Here is a 27655-nt window from a genome sequence, read left to right on the forward strand (position 1 = left end):
TATAAAGCAGCAACAGTGAATTAACTGAATCCATAGCTACCAACCAAGGGGGACCTTATTGGAACATATCTATGCTCAGTGTTCTCCTTCATGAAATATTTATTCTTGACAGAGGCAATGTAAGGAGAGGTATGTAAAAGTGTTAATTAGGGAAAAAACATGAGGCAAAGTTTTTATCATTGATTACTTTGGAAAAATATAAACTGAGATTTCACTGAAAATACAGTTAATAAAAAATAATCTAAGGTTCTTGAGATAGTTGTGTGTGTACACATGTATGTTTTAAATAGAGTTTTCCTGGCAGAAGATAAGGATGCCCTTTCTCACCACTCCTATTGAATGTAGTGCTGGAAATCCTGGCCAGGGCAATCAGGCAAGAGAAGGAAATAAAGGGCATCCAAATAAGGAGAAAGTCAAACTACTCCTGTTTACAGATCCTATATCTAGAAAACCTTATAGTCACAGCCCAAAAACTTCTTAACCTGATAAACAATGTCAGCAAAGTCTCAGGATACAAAATCAATGTGCGAAAATCACCAACAACAATGAAGCCGAGAGCCAAATCAGGAAGACAATCCCATTCACAATTTCCATAAAAAAGAATAAAATACCTAGGAATACAGCTAACCAGAAAGGCGAAAGATCTCTACAATGAGAACTACAAAACACTGCTCAAAGAAATCAGAGCTGACATATACAAGTGGAAAACCATTCCAAGGTCATGGATAGAAAGAATCAGTATAGTTAAAATGACCACCCTGCCCAAGACAATTTGTAAAAAAATATTTTAAAATTTATATGGAACCAATAAAGAGCTCAAATAGCCAAGACAATCCTAAGCAAAAATAAAATAAAATAAAATAAAGCTGGAGGTGTCATACTACCCAGTTTCAAATTATATTACAGGGCTACAGTAACCCAAACAGATTGGCACTGGTACAAAAGCAGACACATAGACCAATGAAACAGCATGGAGAACCCAGAAATAAGGCTACACTTACAACTATCTGATCTTTGGCAAAACTGACAAAAACAAGCAATAAGGGAAGGATTCCCTATTCAATAAATAAAAGGATTCTGTATTCCCTTCAGCCACATGCAGAAGGCTAAAAATTGGTCCCCTTCCTTTCATATACAAAAAGTAAATCAAGATGGAATAAAGATTTAAATATACATCCAAAACTATAAAAAGCTTGGAAGACAACCTAGGCAATACTATCCTGGACCTAGGAATGGGCAAAGATTTCCTGAGGAAGATGCCAAAAGTAATTGCAACAAAAGCAAAAATTGACAAGTGGAATCTAATTAAACTAAAGACCTTCTGCACAGCAAATGAAACTATCAACAGAGTGAACAGACAACCTACAAAATAGAAGAAAAATTTTGCAAACTATGCATCTGACATAGAAGCTCAAAGAACTTAAACAAATTTACAAGAAACAAAAAATCATTAAAAAGTGGGCAAAGGATATGAACAGACACTTTTCAAAAGAAGATGTACATGTGGCCAACAATCATATAAACAAAAGCTCAACATCACTGATCATTAGAGAAATGCAAATCAAAACCACAATGAGATGCCATCTCACACCATTCAGAATGGCTATTACTAGAAAGTCAAAAAATAACAGAGGCTGTTGGGGTCATGGAGAAAAAGAAACACACGCTGTTGGTGGAAGTGTAAATAATTCAGTCATGTGGAAGACAGTGTGGTAATTCTTCAAAGACCTAAACATAAAAACACCATTTGACCCAGCAATCCCATTATTGGGTATATACCCAAAGGAATATAAATCATTCTGTTATAGAGACACATGCACATGTATGTTCATTACCGCACTATTCACAATATCAAAAACATATCAATCTAAATGTCCAATAATGGTAGACTGGATAAAGAGATTGTGGTACATATACACCATGGAATACTATGCAGCCAAAAAAAGAACAAAATCATGTCATTTGCAGGAACTTGGATGGAGCAAGTTTGCTAAGGCCATTATCCTTAGCAAACTAATGCTGGAACAGAAAATCAAATACTGCATGTTTTCACTTACAAGTTGGAGCTAAATGATGAGAACACATGTACACATACATGGAGGGGAATACCACCAGTGGGGCCTGTTGGAGGGTGGATGGTGGGAGAAGGAAGAGGATCAGAAAAAATAATGAATGGGTACTAGACGTAATATCTGGGGGATGAAATAATCTGTACAGCAAACCCCCATGACACAAGTTTACCTATATGACAAACCTGCACATCCCTGAACTTAAAATAAAAGTTAATAAGAAGAAAAAAGGAAGAAAATTCTTTAAATAAATTAGAGTTTTCAAATTTGTCCTCCTGAATTTTAAAGTAAATAAAGAGAATGTGTTTTCATTTACTATTTATTTTAATATATATTATATATTTCATTTACTATTTATTTAATGTATATACATCAAACACTTACTTTGATAAAGATATTGGCCTTTGTGCTATTATTTAAGACAAAGAAAATAAAATTGTTATCCTCACAGTGTTTATACATTCACTTGTGGAGATTAGACAACAAATGGCAATCTTAAGACAGAGACATGTTTTATTTTTTGTTTTTATTGTTGCTTTTCACACCAATACCAATGAGATTCACTAACATCTTTGGGTAGGAGCTTGATTATCAGTTCTAACATTTAGATTATAGATTTGCACTGGGTGATATTAAAATGCTGAATAATGAGGTCTTTACTATGGCCCCATTTGGAAACCCCTTGCTTCTGACAAATATGGCCATAAGCAGCAGGTCATGATTATCTTCATTTGGACCCTCTGCTGTGGCTGGGCCTGCAAGGCTGATTTCCTATGAGCCACATGTGCCTCAGATTCCTTCACTTTAAACTGGATTGTTCTCCGGAAATTAAAACAAAATTGGATGTTCAGTTACCTAGCAGAAAGATGTGCTGCAAAAGAAATTGCATTATATGCTCCAAAGACAAAGATGACCTTTGGATTATGCGTTATTTAGGATTCTGAATGCTCCTGGTCTCTTCTCTGCCTGCAATAATTGAGGGAGGATTTCATCTGTTTTATTTAACCTTTCCTTCTTTAGCAATATTTAAAAAACATCTGATGTGTCCACTTTTCCTTGGCCTTAGCTACATCTAGGTTTTTAAGCACTATCTACGCATATCTAAGTAAAATGATTTCAAGTTTTGAAATAATTCAAAATAATTATATGCTAAGTCATTTATCATTCCATATATATTATTTCATGGATAATTTTAACGGTAACTGTGGTCAAAACAGATAATAGAAATCTTCTTTTGATGACATCACATGCAAACACATTATGAAAAATAGTCCTACTTTCCAACATACTGGGACCTCTACCACCTTGGAAAAATTATCAGAGGATCCAGAGAGTGATTCTTTAGATTGCAGATGCCCATGCAGTTACCTCTCCCCAGGAAACATGCTTTTAGCAAGGACTGTAGAGCTCTGACTCTGTAATCTCCAAAATTGGGGCTTATGGAGTTAGAAAACTCACGCTCTAGCACATTTGCAATAGCCAAAATCAAAGATTTGTTTTTTCCTCTTAAAAGTGGAGTAATCATACCTGCCTGACCAGGTCACAAAATTACTAGGTTTGAATATCTTAAGACTACTTTGTGTAAAAAATGCTTTTATTCCCTAAAATCTGTTTAACTAAAATCAAGTTTGTCATCTGTTCATATGAAAATAGCAGAATAGATTCTCACTGAATATGGGGTGTGTTTTTGAGTTTGTGAAACTTAAATACAGTCTCAAGATTAACTGAGGATATTCTAGGAGCATTTCAAAGACATACTAAGTCCTTCTTCAGATCAAAAACCAATGTGATTACAAACTGAGAGGACCATGGTTGCCAATAGGAGCCCCATATTAACTGTTATCAAGACAGAAGTTCAGCTTGAAGGCAGCATTTTATGTCAACACAGTTTCTCAATATCAAGTAAATGTTGAAAGAATGACAGTGAGGCAAGAGAGTATTATGTAATTGCAAGCAACATAGTAAAGCAAGAAATCATGGCTGAAACTTAGGTTCTATAAACGGTCTCTCATTTTGCCTCTTTTGGACCAGTCTGGAATAGTCAGGGGAAGTTTCTGTCTTTTTGTTAGTAAAAGTTACACATTAAATAATGTTATTTTTTATCACTAAATATTAGCTAATACGAGCTTTGACAAATGCATAGTATATTCTTATATGTAAGCAAGGTTATAATTTCTACACAATAGCTATCATAATTTTTTTAAAGAATAAAATTACAGGGTAAAACCACTAACACTAATTTTATTAGCATTGAGTCAAACAGAGAAACTTCTTGAAAAAGAATATGTGAGTAAGTAGGAGAATTTATTTATGAGCTGGAAAACATCTTGAGTTAAACTAATTCAGTGCTTTCGCTTTTAAAATGAGAAAATAGAGCCCTAAAGTACTGAAGGCTACTGTGATATTTCTTGTTAAATTGTGTCACTGTCAGTCAAGGAAAAATGCTCATTTCCCTCAATCTATTGGAGTGGGCTGTACCTCCCTCCCTACTATCAATGACAAAGCCTAACAGCTAGTTTTCACTGAGGAGATGGAAATGTGCTTTCCTGATTTTCTGTAGCAAAAATCACACTTACTTCGGCTATATTTCAGGGAAATGTGTTTTTTAAAATGTTTATTACTATCAGCAATTTATTGTTATAGACCTGGTTCTTTTATTTATTCCCCCTTTGTTTTTTGTAACTGGAGGTTGTTGGGAGATTTGCTTCCCCAAAACAGCCACATTTAAGTACATGATAAGGGAACTAGAGAATGAATATCCTGGAGGTGATGAAACCTATCAGCATGTAGAAGGTAATGCTTTCTTCAGAGTTGAAATTTCCAAAGAGTCAGTTCTCTGTGAGGTCAGCGAAAAAGAGAAGAAATGAGCTAACTCCAGCATTTTGGTTGCCGGGAGGTGTAGGATCCAGAGACAACTGGGGAACTGGTGAAGGTCATGAAAACTGTTGTGCCTCTCAGGTCAGTACTGACACTGACTTGTAGAAACGCTAAAATTTACCATCACCACACTATCTTCACATTTCCACATTATATTAAAATAGCTTATGCAAGATGAGCTACCAAGGTTTGGATTGCATAAGAAACATATGTGCGAAGCAAAGTTGAAAATGAAAGCCAGGGCTAGAACTGGGGTGAGGCAGGCACAGAATTTGGAGACAGGAGCAGGGGAGAAAGCACCAAAAATTCAATAATCTAGAAAAATTACTTTTAGTAAATATTTAAAAATTCAAAATTAATGCAAAAATCCATGAAGAACATTTCAAAATTGGTATTAGTGGGTTTTTTTTTTCACTTTTCCTCAGGCTCCAATATGATTCGGCATGGCTCTGATGGAAGATATGGAAGATCAAGGGAAGCCAAACAGAAATTAAATAATTATTTCTATTCATAACATTGAATATAATAGAAGTAGCATTATAGAAGATGGGTATTTACAAAATCTGACTTGGAGATGGAAATGAAATCCATGCTTATAGATTAGCTTCAAATCCACCTCTCTCTTGCTTTTAATCATCTCATAGTGTGGATCAGTGGTCATACATTGTGTAATATATTTTCTTTTATCTGGTTCTTGATAGCATCATGGATTGTTAATTACTTTGAATTCAGTGAATTGACATTAGAAGGGTTAAAAAAGACTTTCAAGGAAACAGGATTTTTACGATACAGAAAATGGCATTGAGTTTCACGGGAAAATGTATTCAGGGAAATTGTATTGAGAATAGGCCCAATTTGTTTGTAGAAAGACTTCAAAATTAATTAATAGAATTAATGTAGATATTATGGAATGACATGAAAAGATGACATCAAGGAATTAAGAATGAAAATAAGTCAAAATATTAGACATAAATTAATAAACTGTTGTTTCCATCCATTAGAAACCTGAGGTGGTACATTGTTTTAAAACATAGACAAGTGTTCTCATTGTTCAATTCCCACCTATGAGTGAGAACATGTGGTGTTTTGTTTTCTGTCCTTGTGATAGTTTGCTGAGAATGATGGTTTCCAGCTTCACCCATGTCCCTGCAAAGGACATGAACTCATTCTTTTTTATGGTTGCATAGAATTCCATTGTGTATATCTGCCACATTTTCTTAATCCATTCTATCATTGATGGACATTTGGGTTGCTTCCAAGTCTTTGCTATTGTGAATTGTGCTGCAATAAACATACGTGTGCATTTGTCTTTATAGTAGCATGATTTACAATCCTTTGGATATATACCCAGTAATTCCATTGCTGGGTCAAATGGTATTTCTAGTTCTAGATCCCTGAGGAATCACCACACTGTCCTCCACAATGGTTGAACTAATTTACACTCCCACCAACAGTGTAAAAGCGTTCCTATTTCTCCACATCCTCTCCAGCATCTGTTCTTTCCTGACTTTTTAATGATCATCATTCTAACTGGTGTGAGATGTCATCTCATTGTGGTTTTGATTTGCATTTCTCTGATGACCGGTGATGATGAGCATTTTTTCATGTGTCTGTTGGCTGCACGAATGTCTTCTTTTGAGAAGTGTCTGTTCATCTCTTTTGCCCATTTTTTGATGGGGTTAAAAAATGACGAGTTGATGGATGCAGCAAACCAACATGGCACATATATACCTATGTATCAAACCTGTATGTTGTGCACATGTACCCTAGAACTTAAAGTATAATAAAAAAATAAAAATAAAACATAGACAAGTACACAAAATAAATTTAAAACTCACTACTTGGGAGAAAATTTATTTAAATTACTTGATCTTATGTAAAAAAGTAAACTTAATTTTAAATTCAATGTAATCATTGTATCTAAACACAAATGGCATAGGATTATATCTTTAATACCTATCCACTTACTTATCTGCAGTATAACTGCACTCACTGATTTGATCAGTTGAGCAACAAATGCAGATTCTAAGTATTAACTCAAATGACATGATAATTTGATTAGACAAGATATTTAACACTATTATATCTGGAAATACTTATGTACACAATATGGATGTTAAAAAATCTACCTTTTTCCTTTACACTAATATTAAAGGTGGGGAATATAAAGTCAAGAGAGGTTGGTCACTCAGCTCGCTACTGAAAGATTCTGGCTTACTAGGAGACAGTAGTAATTTATACACAGTAATGTCTACGTTTACAGTAATTAAAACTTTGCAAAAGTGTTAATAATTAGAAGAAAAAAACACTTGTACAGCACATGTTCAAGAAGCAGAACAATCCGGAAAAGCGAGACTATTTCACATTGGGGTAGAAAAAGGAAGGAAGGAAACAGAGGAGTGAATATAAATCCCAAATTGTAAACAAGTATTTCCTCAGAGTCTGTTAAGAAATCCACGAAAGCACATATTCTAATGAAGATGGTCTAGATTAGCACCAGCAAACCAGACACAGATGAATTGAATGAAACTTTAAAATTTGGCCTATCTGAATTTCTCTGGTCCATATGGTAGTAATTCATAGAATTTAGCTGGAAACTATCGTCTTCCTTGTCAGGTTATTAAACAGTATCCTTTGAGATTTAGAGGGGTGACAGATTTCCCAAATCTAAAAATGAATCTACATTTCGAGAAGAGTACACCATGTGTATAATACCACAGAAGATTATTTTTAACATGGAAAATTTCATTTCAGGAGAAAATAGGTATTTATATTGCCTATAACATTCAAAGACACATACTAGCAGATACATGGGAACAGATTATTTACATATTATGTTTTGGTGACTGCTAGAGAGATACTCTTGCTTTCACATTTCTCTTTTATCAGCCTACAATAATACCTAAAATGGTTTTAAAATCATGTTAGTATGTTTGTTTGGTGATTAAATATATTTAATAAAACAACTATAATTACCCACTAAGTTGAGTGGTGGGGGTTCACAAGTGTTTGTTCTATTCTCAACCTTTCTAGGTTAGATTTTTTTATATGTATCAAGAAATTCATACTCAAAAAGTTATATAAAACTAAAATTCTAGGGAAATTACTCAACATAATTGATAAAATCATTTATGCCACAGTTTCTTGAATAAGTAAATTTTGAGTTCTTTGGGAAAGTACTATGCTAAAAACAAAATCTAATGGACTGAGAGAAAAATGTAATGAAGGGATAAAGAGCTTCATTCTTAGAAAGAGGTGTGTCTTTGATCCTATCCAAAGGGTGTTAGCTGTAGTTTAGAATTAGAAGAAACTAATTTTAACTAACAAATATGCAAGTGTCCCGTATATCCTGAGCCCTTGCTATCATGAGAAAGAGAGAAAGCAGCATCATGTAGACTAGGGATTCTCAAACTGCTATACAATATAATTATATGGGGAGGTTTGAAAATACTCCTTAGAGTTTGTGATTTTGTAGATCTGAAATGTGGTGTGAGCATTTGTATTTCTAACAAGTTCCCAGATGCTGTAGCTGCTGAGGACCAGGGAGCAACAATTTGAGAAGTACTGGCATAGAGTATAGAGCATATAAAACTTAACTTATAGGGTTTATATTATAGAGAAAAGACAGGACATACACAGAGGAGGTTAAATGTACAAATCCGAACATGTTAAATGTTAAATAAATAGCACAGACAGCGAAAAGTAGAAATACTGAGAGGGAGAATAAATTACTGTAGGTTTGGATATTTACCTCTTAGTTCTTGAAGAATAAGTGAAATTAAAATGAGCAGAGAAGATTCCAGAAAGCTATTGGAAAAGAGTAGGATATCTTATGCAAAAGTTACATATAGAGACGTAAGGTGTACTTGGGAGACAATGAAAAGTTCCTTTTGTCTGGAGCAAAGTGTTTGTATGAGAAAACAATAACTCCCATTGGATGAGTTTTACTGGAGGCTGATGCTAGAAGGTCTACATAGAAATCTGAATAAAAAGAAAACTTTATCCACCAGACAGCTTTTAAAGACCTGAAAAGTGTCGCTACAGAGCTCTTTATTACAATGATCTCCAAGGGTAGTTTTCCAGCCAGGCTCCAGTGAACTTGCTATTACATAAATCATAACCAAAGTCCTGTCCTTTGGAAGACCATCCATCACTTTCAGGAAAAAGGCATTTTTAATATCAGCAAATTAAACACAAATGGATATTAAAAACTCCAACAGATGATTAATCAATAAAGGTGGAAGCAGAGGACCTTATTAGTTAGCTAGATATTAGCTGGTGTAGCTAAAGTGCTAGCTATAAAACTTGAAAATTAAAAATGATAGCACATGCTGGGAGTGATGGGGAGCAGCTCAAAGAGATGTAAAATGTGTGACCTTCCAGGATAAGCTCAAATTGAACAAAATACTGAAGCTATAACCTCGTTCCTTAAATTCTCTTTTGAATTCACTTGTTTCTAAAGGTTTTCTGCATGAGAAACTTGCAGTGTTGGAAGCTGTGTTAGAAAGTCCTTTTCTAAGGGATCAGAATGATTCTAGGCAATAACCTTTTACGGTCAGAGTTTTCAAAAATGGCAGAAACATGTCTCTTCCTTTCTGGGAAGAACCAGGGGTTTAGAAATCAGAAGCCACTTTCTTTCCCAGAAAATCATTAGCAAAAGCTGCCTTTGGTTCCCCTCCTTCTAAGCCCATTTGCTCAGGATTGCATGAATCTTTTCACCCTAGATAAAGAGAGAATAGTTGTAACACATAAGGATGTAAATAATAAATGCTTTTATTGAAGTAAGGGAGAATAAAGTCATCTCAGTCTTAGAGAAAAATGGAGAACACAAAATTGTCAGCCTGGGTAGGACAGAATAGGGTTTTTTGTAAAGACATAATGGTTACAATAGGGTGGGGGAAAGGGGGAGGGATAGCATTAGGAGATATGCCTAATGCTAAATGACGAGTTAATGAGTGCAGCACACCAGCATGGCACATGTATACATATGTAACTAACCTGCACATTTTGCACATGTACCCTAAAACTTAAAGTATAATAATAAAAAAAAAAGCTTGAAAAAAATAGAAACCAAAAAAAAAAAAAAAAGACATAATGGTTACAATAACAATAGCAACAATAACAACCACGACGACAATAACTAGTGTTTATGAGGAAGTGCCAGGTACTGTTTTCAGGATTTTATTTACAAGAATTCATTGGAAGCCTATTCATTAATTCATTGGAAGGCCACTGTACTATCAACCCCATTTGACAGAGAAGAAAACCGAGATTCAGAGATGCTGAGTGATATGCCCATGATCACAAGATTACTGAAGGAATGGACCAGGATTTAAATGCTGGTAGCAAGATCTCAAATCTTTGCTCTTAAGCACATACTATACAAAACAAACCCAGCCTCAGAGGAATGAACAGTCATGTCAATATTTGGGATGACATAGAGAAACAGGATGGCAACATCCTATGCTCCTAAGAAAACCTCCATGCTGTTGGCATATGATTTTAAGGAAAGGGGAGATGAACTTTTCTGATTTTCTATTTTGGTTCTAGGTAAATCATATATAGCAAATTTATGTGGAAAAGATAATCAGAAAAAAGAGCACTAACAAGATCAGCTTTGATGCTTTGGTAATTGTAATTTCCTTATCATTTGTCTCTCTTTGCCTTTCTGAAGGTGTGGGCTCGGGCTAGTTCTATGACTCTAGCATCCAGAATGATGGCTGGAAAGCTACAGAACTCAATACATCTATACTGCATATTAAATGAATGAGTGATTCAGTTTAAACCTCCTTGATAGAGTGTGATTTCCAAGGTTATAATGATCTATAAACAAGTTTTTATTTAATCCCCTTTCATTTAGAAATGAACATTACATTAAGTAATGTAAGTTTGCATTTTTAATCTTATATATATATTAATATATTTCTTCCTCACCTTAACTGTCAGTCATTTTATTAATATAAACTATCAGTCTTTTTGTTAATATAATAAAAAATAATAACTTCAGACATTTATCAAAGACCTATATACAGATGACACTTGTTTATTTGGATTATTACATTTAATCTTCATATTTCCCCTACAGCATAGGTTCTGTTTCAAAAAGTCTTAGACTCAATGGGAGTATAAGCATCAGAAGATCATAAACACATGTGTATTTGTGTATTTTGTCCCTCTATAATATCAAGAGCCATGTATGCCCTCTTTTGCTGCATAACATTAAAATAACAATCTTGCAGGGTTTTTTCCTGACAAATTTGCATAGAATAATCCATTTCAATTGATGGCAAAATCATTTTTGGCTTAGGCCCACAACACTCTCCTATCAATCACTAAATGCTTTTGGCATTTCTTTCAAACTATAACTAGAGTCTTATCACTTATCATCTCTACTGCTACAGCCCTGAATCTCACAACCCACTGGCAAGGCTGGTATTATTTTCCATACTTTAGAGATTAATACATTGAAGCTTCACAAGTTTAGGTAACTTTGTTTCATTTATTCACTAGGCAGTTGGGAGAATAAAACAGATACTCTAGTGTTGGGGAAGGCCAACAATAACTAGTAACATAATCAGTTATTACATTGGAAAGCAATAGGTGCTATAGAAAGAAAAAAGTGTACCAAAGAAAGGGAGATTTGGATGTGGTAGGAAGGTGAGGTTTTTCAATAGAATAGGCTGGTGCGGACAGGTCCATTGATGCGACAATAGGAGAGAGATGCTTGAAAAAGATAGAGTAAGCCAAGCAGATATCTGGAGAAAAGTATCCCAGGCAGAGGAAAAAGCTAACACAAAGACCCTAAAAGGGAAGTGTGCCTGTCTGGCATATTTTAGGAACAGCATGGAAGCTGATATTTCTGAAGTAGAGAGAACAAGAGGGAGGTTAGTAGGACATGAGATCACAGAAGTGACATCGGCTGTTAAAAGTGCTGTGAGTGAAACAAGAGCCATGGTAGAGTTTAAAGCACAGTAATGACAAATCTGACTTGCAGCTTAAAAGGACCACGCTAGCTTCTGTGTTAATAAATTGTAGGAGACAATTGAAACATGGAGAAGGGTTAGTGCAAAACAATAGATACAGGCAAAAGAGGATGGTAAGTTAGAATTCAATTCACAATTCAGTTTTGAAAAAAGGACAACTCTGGATATACATAGAAGACAAAACCAAGGAAATTACTTATGAATTGGTTGTAGAAGTGTGAAGGAAAGAGAGGAGTAAAGCATCAGGCCAATGTTTTGGACCTGCGCAATTGCAAAGATGGAGTTGCTATCAGTTGATATGAGGGAGGCTGGGGGTAAACAAGTTTGAAAAGAAGATCAGTGGTTTAGTTTTGGGGAATTTTAGTCTGCATTTCTGGACCTCAAAATCCCCCAGTGCCTCTCCCAATCACTGCCTTCTCCCTCCCTTGAAAAGAGACTATGTAGGTGATCTTTTCCTTTTGTGTGTGTATGTATGTATATACACACCCATGCACAGACATATATGTGTGTGTGTTTGTATTCACACAAAAATATATGCACATATATATATTTTCTGTCTATGTACAATGTATGTGTGTGTTATATATATATAAATTCTAACACGATTCACTCATAGTAATGAACATGTAGACTTTTAATTGAGGACTATTAGGAATAATGCCACTGTAAACATTCTGACCATGCCTCTTTGTTCATACATATGTGAATTTCTATTGAGTATATATAGCTAGGAGTAGAACTGCTAAATCATCTGATCAAGTTACATATTTCTTCATCTTGGTACCAAGTGTCTAATTATTTTGTATGGTGGCTGTATGAATTCATACTCTCATTATACCCTACCTCTTGGTTAGCATTGTAGTCTTTTTAAATTTTTGTCATTTTAATTATGTCTAATTATTCAGATATAAATTTAGATATAAATGTAATCTAGATAAAAATTTAATACAAAGACATAAAGGTATATAAATTATATTGAAGCCATGTGACTGGATAAAATACCATAGGAAATTAAAATGAGAAGGAGCCCTGTGTCCTGCAACATTAAGAGATCTAGAAGAAGAGGAAGAATCAGCAAAGTCACTTGATTTATTAGTGGGAGAACTGAATTTCAGTGCATGCCTGTCCCTCTTCAAAGTCCATGCTGTTTCAAACATGCCGGGCTGTCTCAGAATTACATTCAGAAAATATATAAATAAGCTAAGAGTGGCAGACCACTTGTATCCTTGTCATACCAAAGTATTTTAGGTAAAAATGTTTTCAATTTGCTTTTCTGTGATGAAGTAGAAGGCAAATTTTTTAAGGGCAGAAAAAATATTAAAGGCTTTTGTGGGGTGGCTCTAAAGAAAGTGTGAAAGCTGATACTAGATCATTTAAGCTCGTTGATTAAGACAAAGCAAGTAGAAAAGAGTGAGTAGCTAGCTAAACAAAAAGTAGACAAAATAGGAAGGAAAAACTTTAATCCTAGAGAGTAAAGTTGTTTTCTGTATGTTTATTTGCTTTTCATTTTGTTGTTGTTTTGTTTGTTTTCTAATAATGGCAACAACTTTGCCTATGAAATAAGTTTTGCCTTCTTGATTTTACAGCTTCCTGACATCAGGGAGAAGTGATGTTTTGATTTGAATCTATTCGTATTCGAGATTCTATGGTCTTCTCTTGGGATTTCCTCTTATCAAAATTAAATTAAATCTTATGCAGAATGATTTTTACCCTCCCAGGAAACATATGTAGAAACGTGTGGCTAATTCAGAATTCAGTGTTGCAACTACAATCTACCTCAGTTTTTCTTAGTGTTGACCAAGAAACAATTGTTCTTTGTTATGTTAGTAAACATTCTGAACTTAGAACCATGGGGGTAAACAATGCTCTGAAGTCTTATTTGCTGAGATCTTCTCATAACATTGTGTAAAATACTTTCTTTTCTCCTCCTCACTCCAACTCTCAGGAAACCTTTTTTTTTCCCCCCCGGAGAGTAGTCCACAGTTCTGGTGTGCGGTGGGAAAAGGTTTGGGAAATAAAACATGAGTTTTCATTGTTTCATATGTCAGCTGTCCTAATCTTCTGCTTTCAAGGAATGTGTACACTGCTTCTGATTCTGTCTGCTGGTGCATGCTCAGTTATTTTTAATTCAGCATTTATTTATTTATTATTTTTCTCTTTGGAGACAAAGTCTCGCTCTGTTGCCCAGGCTGGTGTGCAGTGGCATGATCTCGGCTCACTCCAACATTTGCCTCCCGGGTTCAAGCGATTCTCATGCCTCAGCTTCCTGAGTAGCTGGGACTACAGGAGTACACCACCAGAGCCGGCTAATTTTTGTATTTTTAGTAGAGATGGGGTTTCACCATGTTGGCCAGGCTGGTCTCGGACTCCTAGCCTCAAGTGATCCGCCCACCTCGGCCTCCCAAAGCGCTGGGATTATGGACGTGAGCCACCGCACCCTGCCCTTAACTCAGCATTTATATCTTAATTGTTTGTGACTATCTGCCATGTTTTAATGGACAAACTTCCTGTGGTCCATTTGTGTTTCTGAACATCCTAAACACTGGGTGGGCTTATTGGTCTTCAAATCCATTGTCACCAAAGATTGTTAATGCTGGCCTGAGTCTAGGTTGTTCCCAAGCCACACCCTTACCCTGTACTCACATACCTGCCACTTCTCTCTTGGTACCAGTTTCTTTCTCTATTATTCATGGCTCTATTGTGAACTTTTAGAATATTGCTTAGTTTTATTTTACTACATATGCCTGGTGTCTTACTCTCTGAATTTCCTCAAAGATGAAAAAGGGTATTATGTTTACAAATATTTTTGAAGATTTACTCCCATAAGTATCATGGGAAAAGAAAGACAATATAAAATCTATTTCCTACTCTTCATGAATTTGCTATTAAAACAGGAAAATTAAATGTAAAGAGATAACAAATTAAATACAAATTCAAACTTTAAATAACATCTTAAGACCACAAGCCAGATGCTCAAAGAAACTGTGTAATTGTAAATAGTTATTGGAAGGGATAATAATCAGAAAGAATTTTAAGTGTTATAAAGAAGAGAGAAGATATTAGACTGGAGTAGACAGGGAAGATATTAAAGAGCAAGAAGTACTTGTGCAGAATCTGAAAGAACAGATCAAATTGAACAAATTGAGGGAAAGGAGGAGAGAGCTTATTTTAAAATAACTTTGTGATTGGGGAACAAAAAGTAAAATAGTTTGTCTAGAAGGTAGATGACAGTGATGGAAGGACATGTCTGGGTCTATTTCAATTCTGAAATGATGGTGTTGGAATAAAGTAAGATATCTTAGTTGTTCAAGGAGGAGAAGAATCAAAATGGTATTTCAGGACGGTGGTATGAAGTGGTATGAAGAGCAAGTAAGAGTGGGATATGGGGGTTTAAAAGATGATAGAAGAAATCCCACTACTGGGTATTTATCTAAAGAAAAGAGAGTCAGTATACCAAAAGGATATCTACACCCCCAAGTTTATTGCACCACTATGCACAATAACCGAGATACGGAATACATCTGAATGCCCATCAGCAGATAAATGGATAAAGGAAATGTCATATACATACACAATGGAATGCTATTCAGACATGAAAAAAGAATGAAATCCTGTCATTTGCCACAACATGGATGAACCTGGAGGACATTACGTTAAGTAAACTAAATCAGGCATAGAAAGATAAATACCAAAAGTTCTCACTTGTAAATGAAATCTAAAAAAGTTGATATAGAAGTAGAACTGTGGTCATTAGAGGCTGGGAAGAGAGAGGGAGGGTAGGATGGGGAGAGTTTGGTTAACAGATACAAAATCACAGCTAGATGGGAGGAATGAGTTCTGGTGTTCCACTGCGCTATATAATGAATGTGGTTGGCTATAATTTATTGTGTATTTTCAAAAAGTTAGAGAGGATTTTAATGTTCACAGCACAAAGAAGTAATAAATGTTTGAGGTGATAGATATCCTAATTACCATTATTTGATCATTACACATTGTATACACCTATGAAAATAACACATAAATACATATGATTATTACCTGTCAACTAAAAATGAAAGGGATAAAAAAAAGATGCTGAAGTGTTCCAGACTTCTGTTACTCCGAATTTGCCCATATAAAATCCCTAATGTTTTTCCACTGATTTCAGTCCTAAGATAATGATATTGGAATAAAGTAAGAAATATTTCTAAACAGTAAATAAATAAATAAATATAATAGGCAGGAACCAATTAGCTAAAGTTTTCACAATTTCAAATAAAAGATGTGCCCTTTTGCTACCAAATAAAGAGCCTGATTTCTTCAATTAAACAAAAATCTGTATCCATGTAGCTTATTATTAGCTTTTCCTGCAACCATTAAATATGACTCTTTCCCTTTAAATGTCCAATGTTGCAACTATGGAGAATGGAAGACATGTCATATTACTCAAAATTTATTAAAACAATACACATATTGGAAAAATTAATTTCAGTCTGGATTTAAGCACAGGCATGCTCTGTTAAAAGCCATAGCCCCTCTAATCAGGCCCTTTGTGGGCTATTGTAACAGGCAATTGTCCTCCAGTCCTTTCTCTAACAGGCAGTGTGCTGTGTGTGTGTGTGTGTGTGTGTGTTTGTGTGTGGTATGAGTCAATTAGGATGAATAAAGGGATTGTTTAGTAAGGTAACTAGTAAACTACTTTTATTACTGTCACTGAAATTACCACTCAAGAGACCAAAGCAGAAACTAATCAATATAAGGATCTAGAGAGCAAGAACAGGAATAGAGCAGGTGCATACACAATGGCAGTTTTACAATATTCAACCCAAATTGTATTTTCCTAGGACCTATCTGAAATATGTGTCACTACTCTTCCCTATGTTACAGAGGTAAACTGCCTTAGGTGGAGGCATGGAAGGAAGGAAAAAAAAAAGGAAGGGAGGAAGGAAGGAAGGAAGGAAGAAAGGGAGGGAGGGAGGGAGGAAAGAAGGAAGGAAGGGAGGGAGGGAGGAAAGAAGGAAGGAAGGAAGGAAGGAAGGAAAGGAGGGAGAGAGGGAATGAGCGGTTTTAATGAAGGTGTAATATTGGGCAATATAATCTATAGTTTTTTTTAAATATTTTCCAATGTCACCTACCCAGCAATTCTCTGAGGATATTTTAATTAAAGCCCTTAATAACAAAAAACCAAACACCGCATATTCTCACTTATAGGTGGGAATTGAACAATGAGAACACATGGACACAGGAAGGGGAACATCATACTCTGGGGACTGTTGTGGGGTGGGGGAGGGGGGAGGGATAGCATTGGGAGATATACCTAATGCTAGATGAGGAGTTAGTGGGTGCAGCGCACCAGCATGGCACATGTATACATATGTAACTAACCTGCACATTGCGCACATGTACCCTAAAACCTAAAGTATAATAATAATAAATAAATAAATAAATAAATAAAACACACAGAAAAAAAAAAAAAGCCCTTAATGAGGAAAAGGGAGACTCAAAGAGCTTTAGTGACCTGTGCAATGTCAAGTGTTGTTAAGGGTAAATAAATAAAAACATAGCTATCCATTTATGTTATAAACATTGTCCCACAGTTTGTGCCAGGCTATGTCATTAATATTCTGAGTATGAACTGTTACAGTAGTTATTATTGTCATCCCCATTTTACAGATGAGAAAAGACAAATATGGATTTCCTAGGTTACCCAAACCCCCAGTTCACATTATTCTGTCATCACTTCTATGGTGGGGCTTCCTTCTACAGATTGAAGGTTGATCAAAATAATGCATGGTAAGGAGTACAGTGGACAGTGGTTAAGGGCCTCAGCTCTGGCAGTGGTTGAGTTCTGCATAGTCACCTCAGGCTCTGGGTTCCTGAGTGAATCACTCACCATCGTCAAGCTTTACTGTTCTCATCTATTAATTAGAGATACTAACCACACCCACACTGCTGGGTTTAGTGAGACTTAATAAATTAACATATTTAGTGCATTTTGAACAGGGTCAGGTATATGCAAAACTCAGAAGTGTTCGCTTTTATTTTGCCATTCATTGCAGGAAGAAATTGAAAGAATAATAGTTTGGACAAAAAAAGAAACGTTCCTCTTTTGTGAATGCACACAGATTTATGAACACAAACACACACTTTGTTGCTCATTTTAAAGCATATTAAGAGGAACTGTGAACTGGTAAATTGTCTAAGGACTTCTGATTCATTCAATAAGTGACTACCCAAACATTGACTTTCACATATACAAGAAATCTTCTGATAAAGAACTTCCCTCATCCACCACCACCACAACTTCTCTAACTATAATAGTTGAAAATCTTTATTTGGTGTTCCATCGTAAGACCACAAATTATCTACACCATCTCATTTCAGTTCAATTAAAGATTTTTTCCTGGGACTGCAAATATAGTTTTCTCTCTGATTTCCTTTTCAATGCAACATCTCCAGGGAGGCCCCAATCCCCCACTCCCCCTTCGGCTTTACATCCTTCACACATACTTTAGCGAGAATCAGGTTTCTATCTGCCCAATACAGCAGGATGCTGAAGTGCTTGGAGTATATGGGGACCAGAACTATCAATACTCTCATGCTGAATCTGTGGTGTTAGCTGAAGTAGAATTATACTAGGCAGAAAGGGCAGAAATGATGGTCTGGCAGAGTGACTAGCAATGGCACTTAGCTGGTCCCTGCTGAGCAATGAGAAGGACAGATAGCACTGTTTGGTCAGGGTCACCAGAAAGGGTATTTATGAGGAAAGCCCAAGTGATTGAGTGGATATCATTGATGGGCTTTGCAAATAGCCAGATTCATTGATAAGAGTGCACCTTGCATGTATGTAAGCAGTACAGAGGACCACCGTCTGTCAGTGTGTACAGTCGCAATCCCACCACACTGCAAACACACACAGGCACAGAAATAATAAGTCATAGGCAGCAGGTTGATCTCCAGTGAGATTTTATGCTGGTTTATGGGAGTCAGCATGGCCTATTGGAAAAATTCATGCTCTAGAAAGTCAGGAGACTCTGGTCCCAATGCTACAGATGAACAGCTGAACAATGTATGGTAGGTCATTTTAACTTCCTAAGCCATAGTTTTCATTGCTTCCAAAATACCTCCCATACATCTCTATCATTGTCTCACAAGTCTGTTTATACATCTTGTTTGTTACCCTGGTGGACAGGGCAGAGGCTGTGTCTAATTCTTGGTCATATCTGTGGGCTTTTCACAGGTCTAGGTGCGCGTGAGTGCATGCGCGTGCACACGCACACACAAACACTCTTTTGTCAGTTTCTATTATTCCAAAATGTATATGTTTAAAGAAAATATGCTTCCCTAAGTAAATCAGCACCTAATTTCAAAAATCTGTATGGTTTACTCAGCACACTGTTTACTTTCTTTGTTAGCATGATCCCAGGTTTCAATAAATTCCTATAATTACTGGGCTACTTGGTTTTCTCAAGTTGAAAGGAATTGTTACCTTCTCTCTATGTGGTTGAGGCCCCCAGGGGTCTCTGAATAGACAAGAACAAACCAGTCTTCGGCACCTCCATGCTAAAATGTTTAGTCAGAGCTCCTCATGCCACCCACTACTCCATCTAATGAGGGTAGCACTCTCCATTGTTTGTGTAGAAAATTAAAAATATTAAAATATTTTCATATAGATGATTTTGTGTGACGTTTAAAATACATGTATGAAAATGCGGCCAGGTGCAGTGGCTCACGCCTGTAATCCCAGCACTTTGGAAGACCGAGGCGGGCGGATCACGAGGTCAGGAGATCGAGACCATCGTGGCTAACACGGTGAAACCCCGTCTCTACTAAAAATACAAAAAAAATAAAATAAAATTAACCGAGTGTGGTGGCAGGTGCCTGTAGTCCCAGTTACTCGGGGAGGCTGAGGCAGGATAATGGCATGAACCCAGGAGGCGGAGCTTGCAGTGAGCCAAGATTGCACCAGTGTACTCCAGCCTGGGTGACAGAACAAGACTCCGTCTCAAAAAAAAAAAAAAAAAAAAAAATGTAGCTGAAGTTAGAACTCGGGTTCACTGTATCATGTCTTCGAAAAATAAAAACTTTCAGGTGAGAAAATAAAAATAATGTAAACATCGAACTTAGACATCCATATGTAGGCACATTAGGTTCATCATTTAATATCTATGTGCCTTGGGCCATATTATGTGTGTGTGTGTGTGTACCTCAGTTTTCTCATTTATAAAATGCAGACAGTAATGCCTTCCTCACAAGATCAAGGCAGGGCGAGGGGTATAGTAAGGCAGGGGAATGTTACAGACCATCAGCCAGCAGAACACCAAAGCAAATGCGTGAACGTAAAGAGCTCAGCAACATGTGGGCTCATTGAGGGATCATTACATGCTCGTTCATCTCCGGTCATAGATGGGGCAGACATATCATATAGTACTCATGCAGAGCTGTAGAAAATCTCTTTCATCAATTTAAAATCTACAGAGTGCATATAATCTTGGAGATGTTGTCAATCAAAGCCTTTCGCCTGAATTCTGTTTTCAATCATTATTTGAGTGAGTAGATACCAATTTACTCTTTTACTGAGCCTTATTTGGACCTCTTGGCTAATGCTTCCTGACAGTATTGCAGTGAGTGATGGTCTGCAGTACAACTGAGGTGGTAACAGTTAAGGGTGAGAACAGAAGGCCCAGCAATCTTAAAATCTTTTTACTTTCCCCTTGTTTATTTTGTTTCTTTTGCCTTACAGTCCACAGGGTTAGGATAACGCATGGCCACCATGTGACAATTGTTCAGCTTTGTCAGACTCAAAGTTCTGCTAATGAAGTAAAACACAGAGGCTCTGGGACATGAATGATGCACTTGGTTGTTTGCCTTGATTTAATTCATCAGATAAAGACTCAACTTCCTACCTGCTTTCCTAATTCACTGAGGTGGAAGGAATTGGTTGTGTGCTGCTTTCCACTTACCTCAGAGAGATTGTTACCGCTTTCTCTTTATAAAATCCTGCTACATGAAACTGAATTTACAGAGGCGACAAACTGCAAATGGCTGCGGGAGAGAATATGTTTGTTTATTTTACAAATGAGTTTTTTCTTTACAAAGAATTCATAATGGAAACATTCTAATAAATTTTGAGTGCCCTAATCCTTTTTGTGTTTTCAGTTTATTTGTGTTGTGTAACTTTTTCACAATTAACTAAAGCATCTATTGAGCAACTCTAAAAAGATATTTTTTCAACTACCCCTTAGAGACACTAAGTTATCAAGATGCTGCCATTAAAAATTATAAGCCTTCACATCCCTTCGTGCCCCTGTATACACTGTTTATGTTCAATTCTCTTCCTTGGATCTCCCCATACTTTTCTTCTTCAGCATCAGAAAAATCCTCCTCATCCTTTAAGACATAATTTACCATCTATGCTGTGATTTCTTCTCATCTTTCCCATCTCTTATAGCCACCCCTTATACTGAGTTTCCGAAACTCTTACATTAGAAGCCTAATATAAACTTATTGTTTTGTATTACAAATTACAGCAGATTTTCCACCGTGAGATGGTACACTCCCAGAGGTCAGGAATCACCTGAAATCATGGTTATGAATAACACCCCCTCCCTTCTCAATGACTTGCATAGTGTTTCATACATATTTCATACCTGAAGATGTATGTTAAGACAACATTTCACCAAATAATTCCAAGATGTGTCCTAGGGACCAGAGAAGGACATAAAGTTCTCATCTGACATTGGGAATCTTTTTCTGCTTTTCCCATACAATTTGATAGAAAAACAATTTAGATGTAGAAAGCCTGCGTTCATGTCCAGTCCTTATTTTCTGACTTTCCTACTAGACAAATCTCTTGATAGTTCTGTGCTTAGATACCTCTCCTACTTGCCTTCTTATTTTATGATCAAATAAATCATAATCAGAATAGGTAAAATGTAATTTTTACCCCAATTTTATGCAATAATATCTTATTTTGCAAAATATGATCATTATGAATCTTAAGTTCTTTAAATCTTAAAACATTATCATTATGTTAAGCATATGCCTGTATACAAATATATTTCCTGTACTCCATATATATATATATGTACTTACTATGTACCCATAAAAATAAAAAAAAATCAGTAAAATTAAAACCTACTAACTTAGCATAAATCCCAAATGCAGATATTTTTCAAAATACCTAGAAAATAAGATATTATTTTTATTAAAATCTGTTGAATAAATTTGATTCTGAACTTGGAGAACCAGATGTGAAGCCAAGGAAGGCAATATTTCATCATGTTCTGACATTGAGGAACGGCCTTGCTGTTTCAAACCACAGTGACAAAGGTCAATATTTAAAACTGTTATAAGGATTGTTTAGGCTCCATAAAACTTTAAAACTGTAACCATGAGATTATTTTTATTTTTATTTTTTTAGGGTAGGTGAGTGGCGGGCAGTGGAACAAAATGAGATAGAAGGCTAAAAGAAGATGCCTAACATACTGAACTTTATTGGATAATTTGTCTTTTTTGTTGTTTTCTTTTGGTTTTAGTTGTAATCACAGTTTGTAATATAAGTTTCTATTCTACTGCCATTTAATGTTATTTCACTGAATGTGTGTGTGTGTGTGTATATATATATGTGTGTTGTTTCTTAAGTAGTTCTCTCATCATGAGTCTTATTTCTAAAATAAACTTTATTGTGTATATTTAAGGTATACAATATGACGTTGTGGGATACACATAGATAGTAAAATATTTACTATAGGAAAACAAATTAGCATATCCATCATTTCACATAGCTACTTTTTATAGGGGGTGGCAGTAACAGAACCTAAAATCTACTAATTTATGCAGCACTAGTAACAATAGCCAAGATTTGGAAGCAACTTAAGTGTCCATCAACAGAAGAATGAATAAAAGAAATGTGGTATATATACACAATGGAATACTATTCAGCTATGTGAAAGAATGAGATCCAGTCATTTGCAACAGCATGCATGGAAATGGAGATCATTGTGTTAAGTGAAATAAGCCAGACACAGAAAGACAAACTTTGCATGGTCTCATTCATTTGTGGAAGTTAAAAATTAAAACAATTTAATTCATGGAAATAGTAGAACGATGGCTACCAGAGGCTGGAAACGGTAGTAGGAAGAGGGAGTGGAGATGGTTAATGGGTACAAAATTGTGGTTAGATGGAATGAATAAGATCTAACATTTGATAGAACAACAGGGTCATTATTGTCTTGAATAAGTTATTGTACATTTTAAAATAACATAAAAGTATAATGGAAGATTTATAACACAAAGAAATGATGAATGTTTGAGGTGATGGATATACCATACCCTGATGTGATTATTATACACTGTATGCCTGTATCCAAATATCTCATGTACTCCATAAATATATACATGTATAAAATATATACACTTACTATGTACAAATAAACATTAAAAAATCTACTAATTTAGCAAAAACCCCAAATAAAATATTATTACCTATAGTCCTCATCCTATACATTAGATCTCTATACTTGTTCCTCCTAAACGTCTGCTACTTTGTATACATATCTGTTACTTTGTATGGTGCAGTTTTGATTCAGCTTACTCTGTGTAAGAATTGGGGGGTGATGGAAAAGCAGCTTCAATGGTGTCAGAAGGACTGAATTCTGGATCTGACTCTGCCACTGCTGTATAAATGACCTTTGCAGGTCTCTTCGCCTCTCAATGCCTCAGTTTGGCCATTGTCCAAATAATTCTTGTGTATCCCTGTTTTCTCTGCAGTTAGTAACATTCTTGGACAATATTACATATAATTATAAAAATATAAATATAAATATAAATATTATATATTTATACAGAAGTATTATGCACAGTGTTCAATTAGGTTAAAGATTAAAGAGGCATAGATGTATAAATCAAAGTGATAGCCTAGATGGTTAAGATCTCTTCTAAATATAACATTCAAGACCTAGGAAATGCATTATCAATGGATCTGTTTTCTTCTTAATAGCGAGTGATGCAACTCTTTGTTCTTCTCAGAGCATTAAACATAATATAGTAGAGTTAGATAAAACATCACAGAACTCTAAATTATTACTCCCATGACCAGGCACAAGTTATTTTTCTGACCTCTGTTTTTTCATCTGTGAAATAGAAATACTGACTCTGACTGTGGTTAGGACTGAGTATAAGCATGAAATACATGTAGCCCATGCCTGCCATGCAATGGGGGCTTCATAAATGTTTATGTCCTTCATAGTAACTAGTATAGGACTGTGCATAATTCGTGCTCAGTAAACTTTATTGATTACTTGTGGTTTAAAATTCCTCACATAAAGTACATTCATTAACTGACATATTTTAAATCTTGTGGGAATTCTTATTTCAGTAAAGTTGCAAATTCTTTTAAAAGTTTCTATTAAAAAATATTTTGGTAAAACATGGATAAAAACATGTCTCAGGCCAGGCACAATGCCTCATGCCTATAATCCCAGCACTTTGCAGGGCTGAGGCAGGAGCATTGCTTGAGGCCAGAAGTTTGAGACCAACCTAGGCAACATAGTGAGAGCCCATCTCTGCAAAAAGAAAAAGAAAAAAGAATAAATATTAATATACATAGAAAATCTCCAAGATTTTAAAAATTATAGTCACCATAAATTGAGTTTTTAATCCATGTTTAAGGCTGACTTGGACTTGACTCTCAGAATTGGAAACAGATGGTAGCTTGATGCATCTTCTTTAGTTTCTTCAGAAGAGCAGATCTCCTCTGGAAATCTCTTCACACAACCCAGGGTAGTGGGGTTATATAATCCCTTCATATACCTCTATTGGTCTAAGTCTTTGATATGAAAAGTAGGTTTTAAAGCGTGTATTTAGAGCCATGATCATGCCACCGCACCCCAGCCTAGGCTCAAATGAAATAAAATAAATCATGTATATTTTTAGCTCATTTGAAAGCAAATATTTTAACCTTCAACAGAAGGTTAATATTGAGAATCAGTGCTTGAATGTTTATATGCTGATAGAAGAACATCAGGTAAGTCACAGGGGGAAAGTCCAAGGACCAGATGATTTTAGCACTGTGATTTCAAACATTTAGTCATAAGGACAGCATTTTCCAGGTGTGAAATTGTAGTATGAGAAATATTCTCTGGTGTAGTAGCCAAGGTTGCCATTTATATATAATCAATACAACTGAGCTGTTTACACTCTTTATCCTTTTCTTTCTCTGAGAATGAGTTGGTCATTCCTGTCTTTTCATCTCACTGGAAAAGTTTTGTTCAAGTACTTAATTATGAATTGGCTTCTATTGTACAAAGCAAAAATGAGAGCAAGCCAGGCCACTCTGTGGGCCATGTGTCACGTTGAAAATCCATAGTCATTGGAACAGTAACAATGATCAGTCAGCACAAATAATACTTGGGAGAGATCAAAATAGAAGATAAAATATCACCACTATAATATCAGCAATATCACAAGAAAAGTGTGTTGCTGAAGGATGTTCCTGTCCAAAATCTCTTCTCTCCAAGTTTCATTTCCGTGGAATAAATTGAAGTAGGCTAAAAATCAGTCACTCTATCCCCACATCCCTCAAGCTCCTAAAAGCAGATACCTAACCAGCAAACAAAAGCAATACGGAGGCACATTATTGCGACAATTTCAGCATCTTCCTGACCTCACAAGCTGCTGGTGGCATTTAATGTGGATTGGCCTTTTGCCTGTTTTTTTTAAATCTGTTTTTCTCTCTTCTTCAGTATTTTATTCTCACATTGTTTATTTCTTTCTTCCTCACTGTATCTGACTGGATTCTTGTAAAGTATGACTTCATTTTATATAGATCATGTTGTCTCTATCCTTCCTCCATCCCTTCCTCCTTCCTTAAATCATAACCTATTTTGATTCCTTCCTTCTCAAATCATTATCTTTAGAGGAGAAATCTTTTTAAAAATTCCTCATTTATTCACAATTGGAAAGCTTTTCTTTCACATTTTTGCCTCTCTAGAAGAGATGAATAATTTTTTTCACTTTGATATGCATTTTGCTACTGACCACATCCAGATGTACCTATTTCTTTTATTTTTTATGAGAATTCTCTTTTGTAGGGTGAGGAGAAGAGGTAGGGGTGCTGAATTTTATGTTTCTTGCTATCTTTAACTTTTTTGTCCACTAAAGTCTCCTTCCTCTTCCTTTACCGTTCAGTTTTCCTATCCCTTGTGGACCCATCCACCAAAGTTGTTAGTTTTTTGGTTTCTTCTGCCGAAAATACAGTCTTCAACTTTTAATTTTTTTGTCAACACTAAAACTATTGATTTGTTTTGATGCTTTTTGTCCATGCTAACTATAATATTTCTTCTACCTTTTAGAATTCCCAAAGATGTATTCCCAGTGGAGATATTTAATATTTATATAAAAAGCTATATTTATTTATTTTCTAGTGATAGCCATAGCTCCGAGCTATCTAACATTTGATCAGCCAAAAAAAACTACTATGTATCCATTTTTTAAAATTTTTTATATTTGGCCTTTTAGGCTCCTCAAGAATTCCAACAACTGACACTTCTGTTCTTTATGTACCAAAACAAATTTGCTATTCTTCATCTCTATTATTACCTCATCTTCATTTATTTGTGTAGCTTTCTCCTTGAATTGACCACAAAGTTTAGTTTGATCACCCTGCACAGGACTCACAATGAATATCATTCCATAAATCACTGCCACTTTCAAAAACCAACTTTCTTTTGGTATTCAAAGCCCACACACACTATGTCAGACTACAGATGAGGAAAAAGAACCTTCTAATGAAAGAAACAAACACAACAATCAACACCCATCATCCTGAGTATATGTCTGTGTTTGTAACGGTGTTTAATTGAATATTCATAGCACTTCTTTCTTTATGTGAAGATTTTTGAGAATAGGAGCACATTTTTCTCATACCATGACAATTTCATACATATTTTTATTATTAAAAAAGACCTCTACACTAAGAGCAAATATCACCCAGCGTGAAATCAAAGAAAACAATTATCCTTTTAAAGTTCTGTGGATCATCACTGGCTGTCTGCATTATCCTGACTCATCAGCATCGGCTTAACAGTCCTGACACTTTGGAGCATCCTGCCAGACCCATACTCCGTGTTTAACTGCCACAGTTCACCTCTAACAGCATCAGCAATATCATTTTTCTTTCACTCTATAGAGTTGTCTCTATAGAGGTCCCTCCTTCCCCAGCATTTGGTGTGAAAACTTACCGCTTTTACCAACTCCCCCTGCTCCCAGCATTACCACCTTGTACTCTCTGGACCCGCCTGATGCACTGCCTGGGGAGCAGCTGGCTTCATTTTCTACCTCCATCTTACCCGAGGGACTGGAGGAAAAAAAGAAGGAGAAAGTCACCCGTGTCAGGTGCTTGCTCGAATATTAAGCAACTCTAAAACTGTGTCAAAGCAAAGGTTTTAGTACGAGGTAAGAACCATCAGCGTCGGGCTGGCTGCTGGTCCTCCGCTCAAGCGGGTCTCATAGCAACCACTTCAATTGCTTCCAATAAAAATCTGGCTTTTGCATCCCCCACCCTTCCTTCCGATCCTTCACTCTTTCACGTCTCCTACAATCTCTCTCTCTCTCTCTCTCTCTCTCATTTTTATTTCCTCCCTCATTTGATTCTTTCTCCATTTCCCTTCCCCACTGTCTGTCTCTCTCCTTTCTCTTTCCTGTGTACCCCCTGCACAGTCACAGTTGTTAGTGGCACACACACAT

General features: G+C 35.8%; 1 protein-coding gene across 1 annotated transcript in view; it reads right to left on the reverse strand.

Moving 5' to 3' along the window:
• The window catches only part of RIT2 (Ras like without CAAX 2), a 384646-nt gene extending 357200 nt beyond the window's left edge, over positions 1-27446 (reverse strand). The window contains exon 1 of the mRNA XM_054460870.2: positions 27151-27446. Coding sequence (XP_054316845.1) covers positions 27151-27253 — 103 coding nt within the window. The 5' untranslated portion in view covers positions 27254-27446. The remainder of the gene's footprint in view (positions 1-27150) is intronic.
• Positions 27447-27655: the final 209 nt, after the last annotated feature.

Source organism: Pongo pygmaeus, chromosome 17, assembly GCF_028885625.2.
Source record: "Pongo pygmaeus isolate AG05252 chromosome 17, NHGRI_mPonPyg2-v2.0_pri, whole genome shotgun sequence".
NCBI classification, from domain to species: Eukaryota; Metazoa; Chordata; class Mammalia; order Primates; family Hominidae; genus Pongo; species Pongo pygmaeus.